This window comes from Nycticebus coucang, chromosome 22 (genome assembly GCF_027406575.1).
Source record: "Nycticebus coucang isolate mNycCou1 chromosome 22, mNycCou1.pri, whole genome shotgun sequence".
NCBI classification, from domain to species: Eukaryota; Metazoa; Chordata; class Mammalia; order Primates; family Lorisidae; genus Nycticebus; species Nycticebus coucang.
In genome coordinates, this window is record NC_069801.1 from 57,040,225 (window position 1) to 57,054,451 (window position 14,227).

Below are 14,227 nucleotides of genomic sequence, written 5' to 3' on the forward strand. Positions count from 1 at the left end.
TTTCCATTGACCAAGGAACTCACCATTTCCTTTAAAGACACGCTCTTGTATAGGAAAAATGGGGCGGTTCACAAAGTTTTGGTCCATGTGAATGAGGGCTTCTTTGATGAGGGGCAATCCCGTAATTACAACTGAAGATACACTCCCAAACTCCAGGCTAACAATGTTCCCATATTTCTTCACAATCTGAAAAACAGTTAAATAGTTAACGCTGAACATGCACACACCTGAGTGTTCAGAAGTGTGTGTGTGTGGGGTGAAGCTGGAGTGGCTTTTATTGACGGGAGTGTGTGTGAGAGTGTGTGAGTTTGTGTGTTTGCACACATGCCTTCACCTGATGGAAATGTTTTGTTTCCTTTTTCCTTGTCTCAACAAGGCTGACATCACTTTAGGATGAGCAAGATCCCTTACAATCCATCCATTCATATATTCAACCAACCTGAATGGAGTGGGCATCCACCAGCGGGCCCCAGAGCAGGGCATGAGGATGTAATTATTGTAAAATAAACAGGGTCACTAACGTCAGGCATCCTAGAGTCCAGGGAAGAGAGAGAATTCAGCACGTGTCAACCACCAAAGAAGGCTGAGATGCAGGTAGTGTAAGTCTGTGTAGCAAACCTGGACTTTTTAGCAAATGATAAAATTTGTTTCTTTATTTATTGATTGATATAGAGTCCCACTTTGTCGCCCTCAGTAGAGTGTCATGGTGTCACACCTTACAGCAACCTCAAACTCTTGCCTCAGCCTCCCAAATAACTGAGACTGCAGGTAGGGGTCACAATGCCCGGCTATTATGCCTGGCTACTTTTTAGAGACAGGGGTCTCACTCATACTCAGGCTGGTCTTGAACTCCTGAGCTCAGGTGATCCACCCTCCTCAGCTTCCCTACAGTGCTAGGATTACAGGCTTGAGTCACCTTGCCTAGCTGATAAAATATTCTCAACTTCCCCCATCCTACTATGAGCACAGACAGTGAAAACACATGCTGGACACAGGAAGGTGCATCCAGGGCCAGGGCCAGCATGGAGAGAGCCCTCCAGCTCCGGAGTGCCGGGAGAGTCTCAGCTCTACATTTCAATCACTGGTGCTTTGGGGGAAACTTGCTTCACTTTTCGAGCCTCACCTCCCCATCTATGACAAGGAGAAAGTTCTCCCTCCCTGCAAAGTTTCTGTGAGGAAGCATGAAAGCAGTAATATGAAAGCTACTTTGTTTTCTGGTCCAGGCACAAAGCCCCTCGGCCAGTCTCCAAGGAAGGAACAAACCTTGTGTAAGAAGGACAAGCGCTCAGGGTGGGAGAAGGAACGAGAGCTCAGTGATGTGCGGGGAGAAGGCACTCGGGGTCACAGAAAGCCACATTCCCTGTGTGACTGCCCTATGGCAGCAGTGATTCTCCTCTTTCTGCAGGAAGTGAAAATGAGTCAGAGTTGAAACAACATAAGCAAGGTGACAAAGCTGTTGAGTGGTGCAGGGAGTTTGCCAGGCATTATATAAGGCCTGAGGACAAGACATGAGCCTGAGATGGCTCCGGGACTTAGAGTTTAGGGAGAGTGAGAAAGAGAGTAAGAGAGCTGGGTGGGAGGAGGGAGGAGGGAACAGGAGCGTGTTTGTATGGTCAGGAACGTGCACATGTGTGCAGAGATGTGCTACCATGTGTCAGAGGAGAGAACACAGTCTCTGGTCAAAGTCCTTCCTATCTAATCAGGAAGGGGTCCTATGAAGACCCCACCCTGCCTTCATCCTGCCTTGGCTGAGTCTAGTTGTGGACATGGCACCAAACAAAAGGGCTCCACTTCCTCCAGGTATCGCCGATTCCCTCCTTTCCTGGTCCCCTGTGCTTACCCTCCAACATGTCACTCTTACAGCCCTGTAGCTACATCATCCATCAGGGAAAACACTATGGGCTCAGTCTCATCCCCCCACCCTCCTCCCACACTGAAGACCAGGCCTGAACTCAGCCTCCATCCTTCTCTTGCCCAGCCTCCCTCACCAGTCTGTCTATCTCCAGCACAGTCTGTCCTGTCTCACTGGGACCAATCTTTAACCTCAAGCTAGTCTGACTCCAAAGCACAAGTCTCAAGTCTCTAGTTCTATGAAATGCAGTAATGGGTCCATAGACATCAAGTAGATTTTTTATTTTACCTTGCTGAATTCCTGGATGAATTGCTTATGACTATCAGAAAGGATTTCTTGATTCATTTAGAATATTATTATTATTATTTTTTTTTTTTTAGAGACAGAGTCTTATCGCCCTCAGTAGAGTGCTATGGGGTCACACAGCTCACAGCAACTTCCAGCTTCTGGGCTTAGGCGATTCTCTTGCCTCAGCCTCCCAAATAGCTGGGACTACAGGCGCCCGCCACAATGCCCAGCTATTTTATGTTGCAGTTTGGGGCTGGGTTTGAACCCACCACCCTTGGTATATGGGGCCAGTGCCCTACTCACTGAGCCACAGGCGCTGCCCCGATTCATTTAGAATATTCTATAAAGTGGACTTGGAAGAGTTGAGTTAGATAACTCCTAAGTGGCAGTATTATAACCTAGAATCTCATCTTGCACTAGGGAGGGATTCAGAACTCCATTACTAGTCACTGAAATAAACTTCTTTGGACTTCCGGCTCTACCAGATCTTTGACCATGTATATTTCTTGATCTTCAAATCTGGATCATAACTTTTATGGTATTACCAACTATGTGAATGTGGACAGTTCAGATGACCTCATAGAACCCTGGGGTTGATTATGATGATGTCTATTAATTCTTGGGAAGCTATGCAGTCATGCCAGCATCTAGTCCACCCTCCAAACAATTTTGGAACTCTTTCTTTTTCTTTCTTTTTTTTTTTTTTTTTGTGGTTTTGGCCGGGGCTGGGTTTGAACCCACCACCTACGGCATATGGGACCAGCGCCCTACTCCTTGAGCCACAGGTGCCGCCCTTGGAACTCTTTCTGAATGGCCATCAGAGCTGTCATCATATGTCCTGAATGTTATCAAAATGTCTTCCTTTCAATATATCTTTTATCTTTGAATAGAGGAAAAAAGTCATTGGGGGGTCAGAACATGTGAGTCAGGAGGATATTCCAATATAGCTATTTGTTTATTGCGAAACACTCCCTGGGACTATGCATTGCCATGAGGTGGCAGCCATGATTTTCAATTGAGATTTTCCTAATTGTTTTTCTACCAATGGTTACTTGATCTGTTATGCTTCTCACAATCTGCTGATGGTTTTCATGTACAATTTGATGAATTTTTGCAAGGTTTACTCAGCTCTGCTCATACTAGCTGCCGTGAACTCTGTTCATCAGTGAACCTCTTTCCCACCTAAGAAAACCATTTAATCCATTTGTACAATGTCATTTTCTTCATGGCATTAAACCAGTAAACTTGGACTAAGATGGCCCTAATTTCACTTCCCCTTTTGCCAAGTTTAAAAAGAAACTTACAAATGCTTACTCATTGCTCTAATAAAAGCTCTGACAATCTAATGACACCACATGAAAACACCCAAGAACAATAATGAATGCCACTCAGTAAGGCAACACCACAAATCAACATGAACATACTGACATACCAAGGGTATGAAACCTTACTGAGATGCTTGTACAGTGTTGCCAACATAAAGAGCACAGTGGCAAGTTAGGGAACTTATTGTCAGAGCTTGTACTTCTACTAATCATGATGATAACTGACAGAGACAAGAATAAACTCAAGAAAAGTCTACATTCTCTTGTCAAAAGACAGGGCGAGGACAGCCAGACAGAACAAAAATGTTTTAGACTTTATTTATTTATTTATTATTAAGTCAAATAAATAAATCACGTATACATTAATGCATTTATGGGGTACAATGTGCAGATTTTATATACAATTTGGAATACTTACATCAGACTGGTTAACATAGCCTTCACCTCACTTACTTAATTATTGTGTTAAGACATTTATATACTACACTTACTAGATTTGATATGTACCCTTGCAATATGCACCATAGGTGTGGTGCCACCATTTACCCTATCTCCATCCAACTTCCCTCCTCCCCTCCCATCCACCTCCTCTTCCCTCCTTCATCCTGGGCTATAGTTGTGTTTTATCTTTCATATGAAAGTGTGGGTGATTATAAATTGGTTTCATAATAGTACTGAGTACACTGGATACTTTTTATTCCATTCTTGAGATACTTTACTAAGAAGAATATGTTCCAGCTCTATCCAGGTAAACATAAAAGCAGTAAAGTCTCCATGTTTTGTTAAGGCAGCATAATATCCCATAGTATACATATGCCACAATTTATTAATCCATTCATGGGTCGATGGGCATTTGGGCTACTTCCATGACTTGGCAATTATGAATTGAGCTGCAATAAATAATCTGGTGCAAATATCTTTGTTGTAAAGTGATCTTTGGTCTTTTGGATATACACCTAGTAGAGGAATTGCAGGATCGAATGGCAGGTCTACTTTTAAATCCCTAAGTGTTCTCCAAACTTCTTTCCAAAAGGAACATATTAGATTGCATTCCCACCAGCTATGCAGAAGTGTTCCCTTTTCTCAGAATCCAATCCAACATCTGTAGTTTTGAGACTTTGTTATGTGGGCTACTCTTACTGGAGTTAGATGATATCTCAAAGTGGTTTTGATTTGCATTTCTCTGATAATTAAAGATGATGAGCATTTTTTCATCATGTCTGTAGGCCATGCACCTGTCTTCAGAGAAGCTTCTGTTCAAGTCTCTTGCCCACAATGAAATGGGATCACTTGTTTCTTTCTTATTAATAAGTTTGAGTTCTCTGTGGATTCCGGTTATCAAACCTTTGTCATAAACATAACCTGCAAATATCTTCTCCCATTCTGGGGGCTATCTGCTTGCTTTACTTACTGTGTTCTTGGCTGTGCAGAAGCTTTTTAGTTTGATCAGGTCCCAGTAATGTATATTTGGTGCTGCTTTAATTGCCCAGAGATCCTTCTCATAAAGTATTCTCCTGGCCCAATTTCTTCAAGTGTTTCCACTGCACTCTCTCCAAGAATCTTTATAGTTTCATGTCTTAAGTTTAAATCTTTCATCCAGTGAGAGTCAATTTTTGTTAATGGTGAAAGGTGTGGGTCCAGTTTCAGTCTCATACAAGTTGCCAGCCAATTTACCCAGCATCATTTGGTAAATAGGGAATCTTTACCCCAACTTATGTTTTTGATAAGCTTATCAAAGATCAAATGACAATAAGTGTCTGAGTTCATCACTTAGTTCTCTATTCTGTTCCATACATCTACCTCTCTAATTTTGTGCCAGTACCAGGCTGTTTTGATCACTATAGATTTATAATACAGTCTGAAGTCTGGTAGCATGATTCCTCCTGATTTATTTTTATTTCTGAGTAATGTCTTGGCTATTTGAGTTTTTTTTCTGAATTCATATAAAACAAAGTAGTATTTTTTCCAGATCTTTCAAGTATGACAGTGGTGCTTTAATAAGGATTGCCTTAAATTTCTATATTGCTTTGAGTAGTGTGGACATTTTGACAATGTTGATTCTTCCCAGCCATGAGCATGCGATGTTTTTCCATTTGTTAACATCTTCAGCTATTTCCTTTCTCAGAGTTTCATAGCTCTTTCCAAAACATAGAAAAAGAAGGAATACTTTCCAACACATTCTATGAAGCAAATATCACCCTGATCCCCAAACTAGGAAAAGACCCAACAAAGAAAGAAAATTATAGAGCAATATCTTTAATGAATATAGGTGCAAAAATATTCAATAAGATCCTAGCAAACAGAATCCAGAAACACATCAAACAAAGTATACACCATGACCAAGTTGGTTTTATCCCAGGTTTTCAAGGTTGGTTCAATATACATAAATCTATAAATATAATACATCACATATACAAAATAAAACATAAAAGCCATAAGATTCTCTCAATTGATGCATAAAAACTTTTGATAATATCTAACATCTTTTTATGATCAGAACACTTAATAAAATAGGTATAGAAGGAACATTTGTTAAACTGATAGAGGCCATCTACAGCAAACCCACAGTCCATATCATATTCAATGGAGTAAAATTGAAAACATTTCCACTTAGATCAGGAACCAGGCAAGGTTGCCCATTGTTTCCAGTGCTTTTTAACATTGTAATGGAAGTCTTAGCCATCGCAATCAGGTAACACAAGGCAATCAAGGACATACAAATAGGGTCAGAGGAGATCAAACTCTCACTCCTCGCAGATGATATAATTTTATACCTGGAAAACTCCAGGGACTCAACCATAAAACTCTTAGAAGTGATCAAGGAATACAGCAGCATCTCAGAATACAAAATCAATAGCTTTTATACATACCAACAATAGTCAAGCTGACAAAACAGTTAATGACTCTATTCCTTTTACAGTAGTGCCTAAGAAGATGAAATATTTGTTTTAGACTTTTTACCTCTCTGCTCTGGAGGAAAGGCCATGAAAAATATATGACCTTTCCTAGCCACAGGGTGCAGCAGCAGTGGAGAACACGGTGGCACCTTGTTTTTCCCCTTACAGAACAAGTCACAAGCTGTTGTACCTCCCTGCATTGTGACTTCCACTCCTTAACAGTACTACAGAGACTCTTCCAAAGAGGGCTTTCCACCTTTCTCCTACAGTAATAGGAAGTGACTTTCCCATGAGCAGATGTGGGCAGATCTGACTCCCACCCCTCTGTGATGAAGACCCTTCCACAGGGGTCCCTGACTTCTTTCCACATCTTCCCTCTCCCAGCCTGCATGATGAGAATGTGGGGTGGACTCCTGTGGGGATGGGTAGCCCAAAGTGGGGTTGACCAAATAGCACTGCAAGGTCATCATAACCTAAACCCATGTTTGAACCACAGCTCATGAAAGTGAGCTTGTAGAATCTATATAGGCTACATGCTAAAATAAACAAAAAGCACAGAATCTACAGTATATCTTATAACATGATACCATAATACACAAAATGTTCATGATATACTCTAAAATTACTCACTTTGCCAATACCCAGGAGAATCTTAATTGAAATGAACTGATGCCAATATTGAGATCATACAGATGTTGGAATTAGAGAATAATTAAAGATTTTGAAAGAGTTGTTATAAAATTATTCAATAAACAAGTATAAACACTCTTGAAAAAATAAAAACAGGAGAGGGCGGAGCAAGATGGCGGCCGAGTAACAGCTTCTTTGCATCTGGGCACCGTGAGTCTGGGGAGATAGGACTCCAGGCATCTCTGGCTGGTGGGATCTGCCTATCATCACTCCTATGAGGATACAGGGAGTCAGCGAGAGACTTCTGGACCCCAAGAGGCGGACTAAAACAGTGGAAAACCGGCAAGTGGTCGCGGGTGTTCAATCCGTCTAAACCCGCCGACAACTGTAAGTTCAGTAGCAGCAAGACTGCAAACCAGAAAGGCCTTACCTGTGAACTGTTTTGGTGTCCTTGGACTTGGCACTGAGTTGAACTGCCTTGGGGAGGGCCTGAGCGGGAGTGCGGAGAACTTTGGCCGTTGTCTAGGGCCCCAGTCTGAGCCGCTGAGCCAGACGGAGCTAATAGTGTTTGGCGGTTGGTCACACGGAACCATTGTCAGTGATCTGCCCCAGCAAGCTCCGCCCTCAGGGTCGCAGAGCTAGAAACGGGTGGGAGCTGGTAACCCAGCAACCAAGTAGCCGAAGGGTGGGGTCTGAGCCGCCTTGCAGCCCTAACCCTCAGGGGCCGATTGAGACCGGTTTTGGCACACTGGGTAAGTGGATAGCCACTTCAGCAGTGATTCCAGCGAGAAAGCTGGGCAAGCTTCTGCTCAGCAAGTTTACAAGTTCAAAGTGCATTTTAAGTGGGCTGAAGAGAGATTTAGGGTGTCTACCTGCTGGGGTTTGAGAAATCAGCAGCCTCCAGTTGTATCAGAACTGTGATTAACATCTCATACCCCAGAAGACCACGTGTTGCCCAGACAATATTCAATAACATATACAAACTGCTTTGTTTTTGGTTGTGTATTTTTTTCTTTTTTTTTTTTGTTTGGTTGTTTTCTTCTGTTTATTTTGACATTGTTGATGTTATTTTGTTTGTTAATTTCAATCTTTTCCATACAGATCCCTTTTTCTTTCTCAATTTTTCTAGTTTAATTATAGTTTCCCATTGCTGCCTTTTTTAATAACTAGAACTTCATTTTTGCTAGTGTTTCTACCGCTATCATTTAGTTTTTCACCCAATTTTATCCCCGTAAAGGTTTCTGTTTGCTTGTTTTGGTTTGATCTATAGCATTTTTGTCTTTCCTCTCTACTTGGTGGAGGTGGGGTACTGTGTCTGATCAGGTTAGCAAAGAGCTGCTCACCTCAAGGGAACAACCCAACTGGGCACCCACAGAAGGTGGGGGGTTTTAAGGTTGTGTCAAAGTACCCTACTGTACACCTATATTGCCCTGTCTCCCTCTTTCTGTGCCTCTCTTCTTTTTGTCAATATTCCTTATACCCACCCCCTCTCCTTTCTCTATCTTTCTTTTTTTGATTATCACTCGGTCCTCCTTTCTTTCATCCCTTTTTTGCTCTTCAACCTTCTCACCCTTCTGGTCCTGTAACCCTTAGTCCACAGGCACAAGAACTTAAAGAGCAAGAGGAAGTGAAAGGAAAATTAGGGCAAGGAAACAGATAAAAGAAATCACTCATGAGGAAGAATCAGCAGAAAACTCCAGGCAACATGAAGAACCAGTCTAGAACAACCCCACCAAGGGACCATGAAGTAGCTACTGCAGATGATTCCACCTGTAGAGAAATGTTAGGAATGACAGAAAGGGAATTTAGAATACACATGTTGAAAACAATGAAAGAAATGATGGAAACATTGAAGGAAATTGCTAATAAAGTGGAAAATAACCAAAAGGAAATCCAAAAACAGAATCAAATAAGAGATGAACGATATGAAGAATATAAAAAGGATATAGCAGACCTGAAGGAACTGAAACAGTCAATTAGGGAATTTAAAGATGCAATGGAAAGTATCAGCAACAGGTTAGACCATGCAGAAGAAAGAATTTCAGAGGTAGAAGACAAAGTTCTTGAGATAACTCAGACAGTAAAAGAGGCAGAAAAGAAGAGAGAGAAAGCAGAACGTTCACTGTCAGAATTATGGGACTTTATGAAGCGTTCCAACATACGAGTTACAGGAATTCCAGAAGGGGAAGAAGAATGCCCCAGAGGAATGGAAGCCATACTACAGAATATTATAAAAGAAAATTTCCCAAACATCACCAAAGATTCTGACACACTGCTTTCAGAGGGATATCGGACCCCAGGTCGCCTCAACTCTAACTGAGCTTCTCCAAGACACATTGTGATGAACCTGTTCAAAGTCAAGACAAAAGAAAAGATTCTGCAAGTTGCTAGAAGTAAGCACCAGTTGACCTGCAGGGGCAAATCCATCAGAGTGACCGCAGACTTCTCTAATGAAACTTTCCAAGCAAGAAGACAATGGTCATCTACCTTTAATCTACTTAAACAGAACAATTTTCAGCCCAGAATTCTGTACCCCACTAAGCTAAGCTTCAAAATTGACGGAGAAATCAAATCATTTACAGATATACAAACATTGAGGAAATTCGCCACAACAAGACCAGCTCTACAAGAAATACTTCAACCTGTTCTGCACACTGACCACCACAATGGATCAGCAGCAAAGTAAGAACTCAGAAATCAAAGGACAGAACCTAACCTCCACACTGATGCAAAAGATAAAACTAAGCAATGGACTCTCACCAAATAAGACGAATAGAATACTACCACACTTATGAATTATCTCAATAAATGTTAATGGCTTGAATTCCCCACTGAAGAGACATAGATTGGCTGACTGGATTAAAAAACACAAGCCATCCATTTGCTGTCTAAAAGAAACACACCTGACCTCAAAAGACAAATTAAAGCTCCGAGTCAAGGGTTGGAAGACAATTTTTCAGGCAAATGGAATTCAGAAGAAAAGAGGAGTTGCAATCTTATTTTCAGATACATGTGGATTTAAAGCAACTAAAGTCAAAAAAGACAAAGATGGTCACTTTATATTGGTCAAGGGAAAAATACAACAAGAAGACATTTCAATTCTAAATATTTATGCACCCAATTTAAATGCTCCCAGATTCTTGAAGCAGACCTTAGTCGGTCTGAGCAATATGATATTTGATAATACCATCATAACAGGGGACTTTAACACTCCTCTTACAGAGCTGGACAGATCCTCTAAACAGAAATTAAACAAAGATATAAGAGATTTAAATGAGACCCTAGAACAACTGTGCTTGATAGATGCATATAGAACACTCCACCCCAAAGATAAAGAATATACATTCTTCCCGTCACCCCATGGAACATTCTCCAAAATTGATCATATCCTGGGACACAAAACAAATATCAACAGAATCAAAAGAATTGAAATTGTACCTTGTATCTTTTCAGACCATAAGGCACTAAAGGTGGAACTCAACTCTAACAAAAATGCTCAACCCCACCCAAAGGCATGGAAATTAAACAATCTTCTGTTGAATAACAGATGGGTGCAGGAAGAAATAAAACAGGAAATCATTAACTTCCTTGAGCATAACAACAATGAAGACACAAGCTACCAAAACCTCTGGGATACTGCAAAAGCAGTTTTGAGAGGAAAATTCATCGCTTTAGATGCCTACATTCGAAAAACAGAAAGAGAGCACATCAATAATGTCACAAGAGATCTTATGGAATTGGAAAAAGAAGAACAATCTAAGCCTAAACTCAGTAGAAGAAAAGAAATATCCAAAATCAAATCAGAGATCAATGAAATTGAAAACAAAAGAATCATTCAGAAAATTAATGAAATAAGGACCTGGTTTTTTGAAAAAATAAATAAAATAGATAAACCATTGGCCAGACTATCTAGAAATAGAAAAGTAAAATCTCTAGTAACCTCAATCAGAAACGATAAAGGGGAAATAACAACTGATCCCACAGAGATACAAGAGATCATCTCTGAATTCCACCAGAAACTCTATGCCCAGAAATTTGACAATGTGAAGGAAATGGATCAATATTTGGAATCACACCCTCTCCCTAGACTTAGCCAGGAAGAAATAGACCTCCTGAACAGACCAATTTCAAGCACTGAGATCAAAGAAACAATAAAAAAGCTTCCAACTAAATAATGCCCTGGTCCAGATGGATTCACTCCAGAATTCTATCAAACATTCAAGGAAGAGCTTATTCCTGTACTGCAGAAATTATTCCAAAAAACTGAGGAAGAAGGAATCTTCCCCAACACATTCTATGAAGCAAACATCACCCTGATACCAAAACCAGGAAAAGACCCAAACAAAAAGGAGAATTTCAGCCCAATCTCACTCATGAATATAGATGGAAAAATTCTCAACAAAATCCTAGCCAACAGATTACAGCTTATCATCAAAAAAGTCATTCATCATGATCAAGTAGGCTTCATCCCAGGGATGCAAGGCTGGTTTAACATACGCAAGTCCATAAACGTTATCCACCATATTAACAGAGGCAAAAATAAAGATCACATGATCCTCTCAATAGATGCAGAAAAAGCATTTGATAAAATCCAGCATCCTTTTCTAATTAGGACACTGAAGAGTATAGGCATAGGTGGCACATTTCTAAAACTGATTGAAGCTATCTATGACAAACCCACAGCCAATATTTTACTGAATGGAGTAAAACTGAAAGCTTTTCCTCTTAGAACTGGAACCAGACAAGGTTGTCCTCTGTCACCTTTACTATTCAACATAGTGCTGGAAGTTCTAGCCAATACAATTAGGCAAGACAAGGAAATAAAGGGAATCCAAATGGGAGCAGAGGAGGTCAAACTCTCCCTTTTTGCCGATGACATGATCTTATACTTAGAGAACCCCAAAGACTCAACCACAAGACTCCTAGAAGTCATCAAAAAATACAGTAATGTTTCAGGATATAAAGTCAATGTCCACAAGTCAGTAGCCTTTGTATACACCAATAACAGTCAAGATGAGAAGCTAACTAAGGACACAACTCCCTTCACCATAGTTTCAAAGAAAATGAAATACCTAGGAGTATACCTAACGAAGGAGGTGAAGGACCTCTATAAAGAAAACTATGAAATCCTCAGAAAGGAAATAGCAGAGGATATTAACAAATGGAAGAACATACCATGCTCATGGATGGGAAGAATCAGCATTGTTAAAATGTCTATACTTCCCAAAGCAATCTACCTATTCAATGCCATTCCTATCAAAGTACCTACATCGTACTTTCAAGATTTGGAAAAAATGATTCTGCGTTTTGTATGGAACCGGAAAAAACCCCGTATAGCTAAGGCAGTTCTTAGTAATAAAAATAAAGCTGGGGGCATCAGTATACCAGATTTTAGTCTGTACTACAAAGCCATAGTGGTCAAGACAGCATGGTACTGGCACAAAAACAGAGACATAGACACTTGGAATCGATTTGAAAACCAAGAAATGAAACTAACATCTTACAACCACCTAATCTTCGATAAACCAAACAAGAACTTACCTTGGGGGAAAGACTCCCTATTCAATAAATGGTGTTGGGAGAACTGGATGTCTACATGTAAAAGACTGAAACTGGACCCACACCTTTCCCCACTCACAAAAATTGATTCAAGATGGATAAAGGACTTAAATTTAAGGCATGAAACAATAAAAATCCTCAAAGAAAGCATAGGAAAAACACTAGAAGATATTGGCCTGGGGGAAGACTTCATGAAGAAGACTGCCATCGCAATTGCAACAACAACAAAAATAAACAAATGGGACTTCATTAAACTGAAAAGCTTCTGTACAGCTAAGGAGACAATAACCAAAGCAAAGAGACAACCTACACAATGGGAAAGGATATTTGCATATTTTGAATCAGACAAAAGCTTGATAACTAGGATCTATAGAGAACTCAAATTAATCCACATGAAAAAAGCCAAAAATCCCATAGATCAATGGGCAAGAGGCATGAATAGAACTTTCTCTAAAGATGACAGACGAATGTCTAACAAACACATGAAAAAATGTTCATCATCTCTATACATTAGAGAAATGCAAATCAAAACAACCCTGAGATATCATCTAACCCCAGTGAGAATGGCCCACATCAGAAAACCTCAAAACTGCAGATGCTGGCGTGGATGTGGAGAGAAGGGAACACTTTTACACTGCTGGTGGGACTGCAAACTAGTACAACCTTTCTGGAAGGAAGTATGGAGAAACCTCAAAGCACTCAAGCTAGACCTCCCATTTGATCCTGCAATCCCATTACTGGGTATCTACCCAGAAGGAAAAAAATCCTTTTATCGTAAGGACACTTGTACTAGACTGTTTATTGCAGGTCAATTTACAATCACCAAAATGTGGAAACAGCCTAAATGCCCACCAACCCAGGAATGGATTAACAAGCTGTGGTATATGTATATCATGGAATACTATTCAGCCATTAAAAAAAATCGAGACTTTACATCCTTCGTATTAACCTGGATGGAAGTGGAAGACATTATTCTTAGTAAAGCATCACAATAGTGGAGAAGCATGAATCCTATGTACTCAATCTTGATATGAGGACAATTAATGACAATTAAGGTTATGGGGGGGGAAACAGAAAGAGGGATGGAGGGAGGGGGGTGGGGCCTTAGTGTGTGTCACACTTTATGGGGGCAAGACATGATTGCAAGAGGGACTTTACCTAACAATTGCAATCAGTGTAACTGGCTTATTGTAACCTCAATGAATCCGCAACAATAAAAAAAAAAAAAAGAGAGAGAAAAAATAAAAAAAATAAAAACAGGAAATATAAGGAAAGATGCACACTATATAATGAAGAACTAAATGGCATTTTTAGAACTGGAAAATATGATAGTATAATAAAACACTCAATAGAATAGTTCAGTGACAGAATGGTAATCACAGGAGCATCGGTGAAACCAAAGACAGATCAATAGAAAGTTATCTATTCTGAATGATATAAAGTAGATCAGAAATAACAAAAACAGAGCTTCAGATACTTATGGTACAAAAACAAGCAATCTATCATTTGTGCCATCAATGTACGAGAGTCTGAAAAAAGAATAAGAACATGGGGTTGAAAAAATATGTGAAGAAAGAATGGCTGAACGTCTCCAAATTGGGGGAAAGAAAAACCCAGAGATTCAAGAACCCATACAGGGGAAACCCAAAGAAATAGAATCAAGTCCTATCATAACT

The 14,227-nt window shown here is 40.2% G+C and overlaps 1 protein-coding gene across 2 annotated transcripts in view; it reads right to left on the minus strand.

Moving 5' to 3' along the window:
- Positions 1-14,227, minus strand: part of LOC128574829 (cytochrome P450 2J2-like) — a 38,717-nt gene that overhangs the window by 21,869 nt on the left and 2,621 nt on the right. For both annotated transcript variants that reach the window (XM_053575763.1, XM_053575762.1), the window contains exon 2: positions 24-186. In XM_053575763.1, the coding sequence (XP_053431738.1) occupies positions 24-186 (163 nt within the window). The remainder of the gene's footprint in view (positions 1-23; positions 187-14,227) is intronic.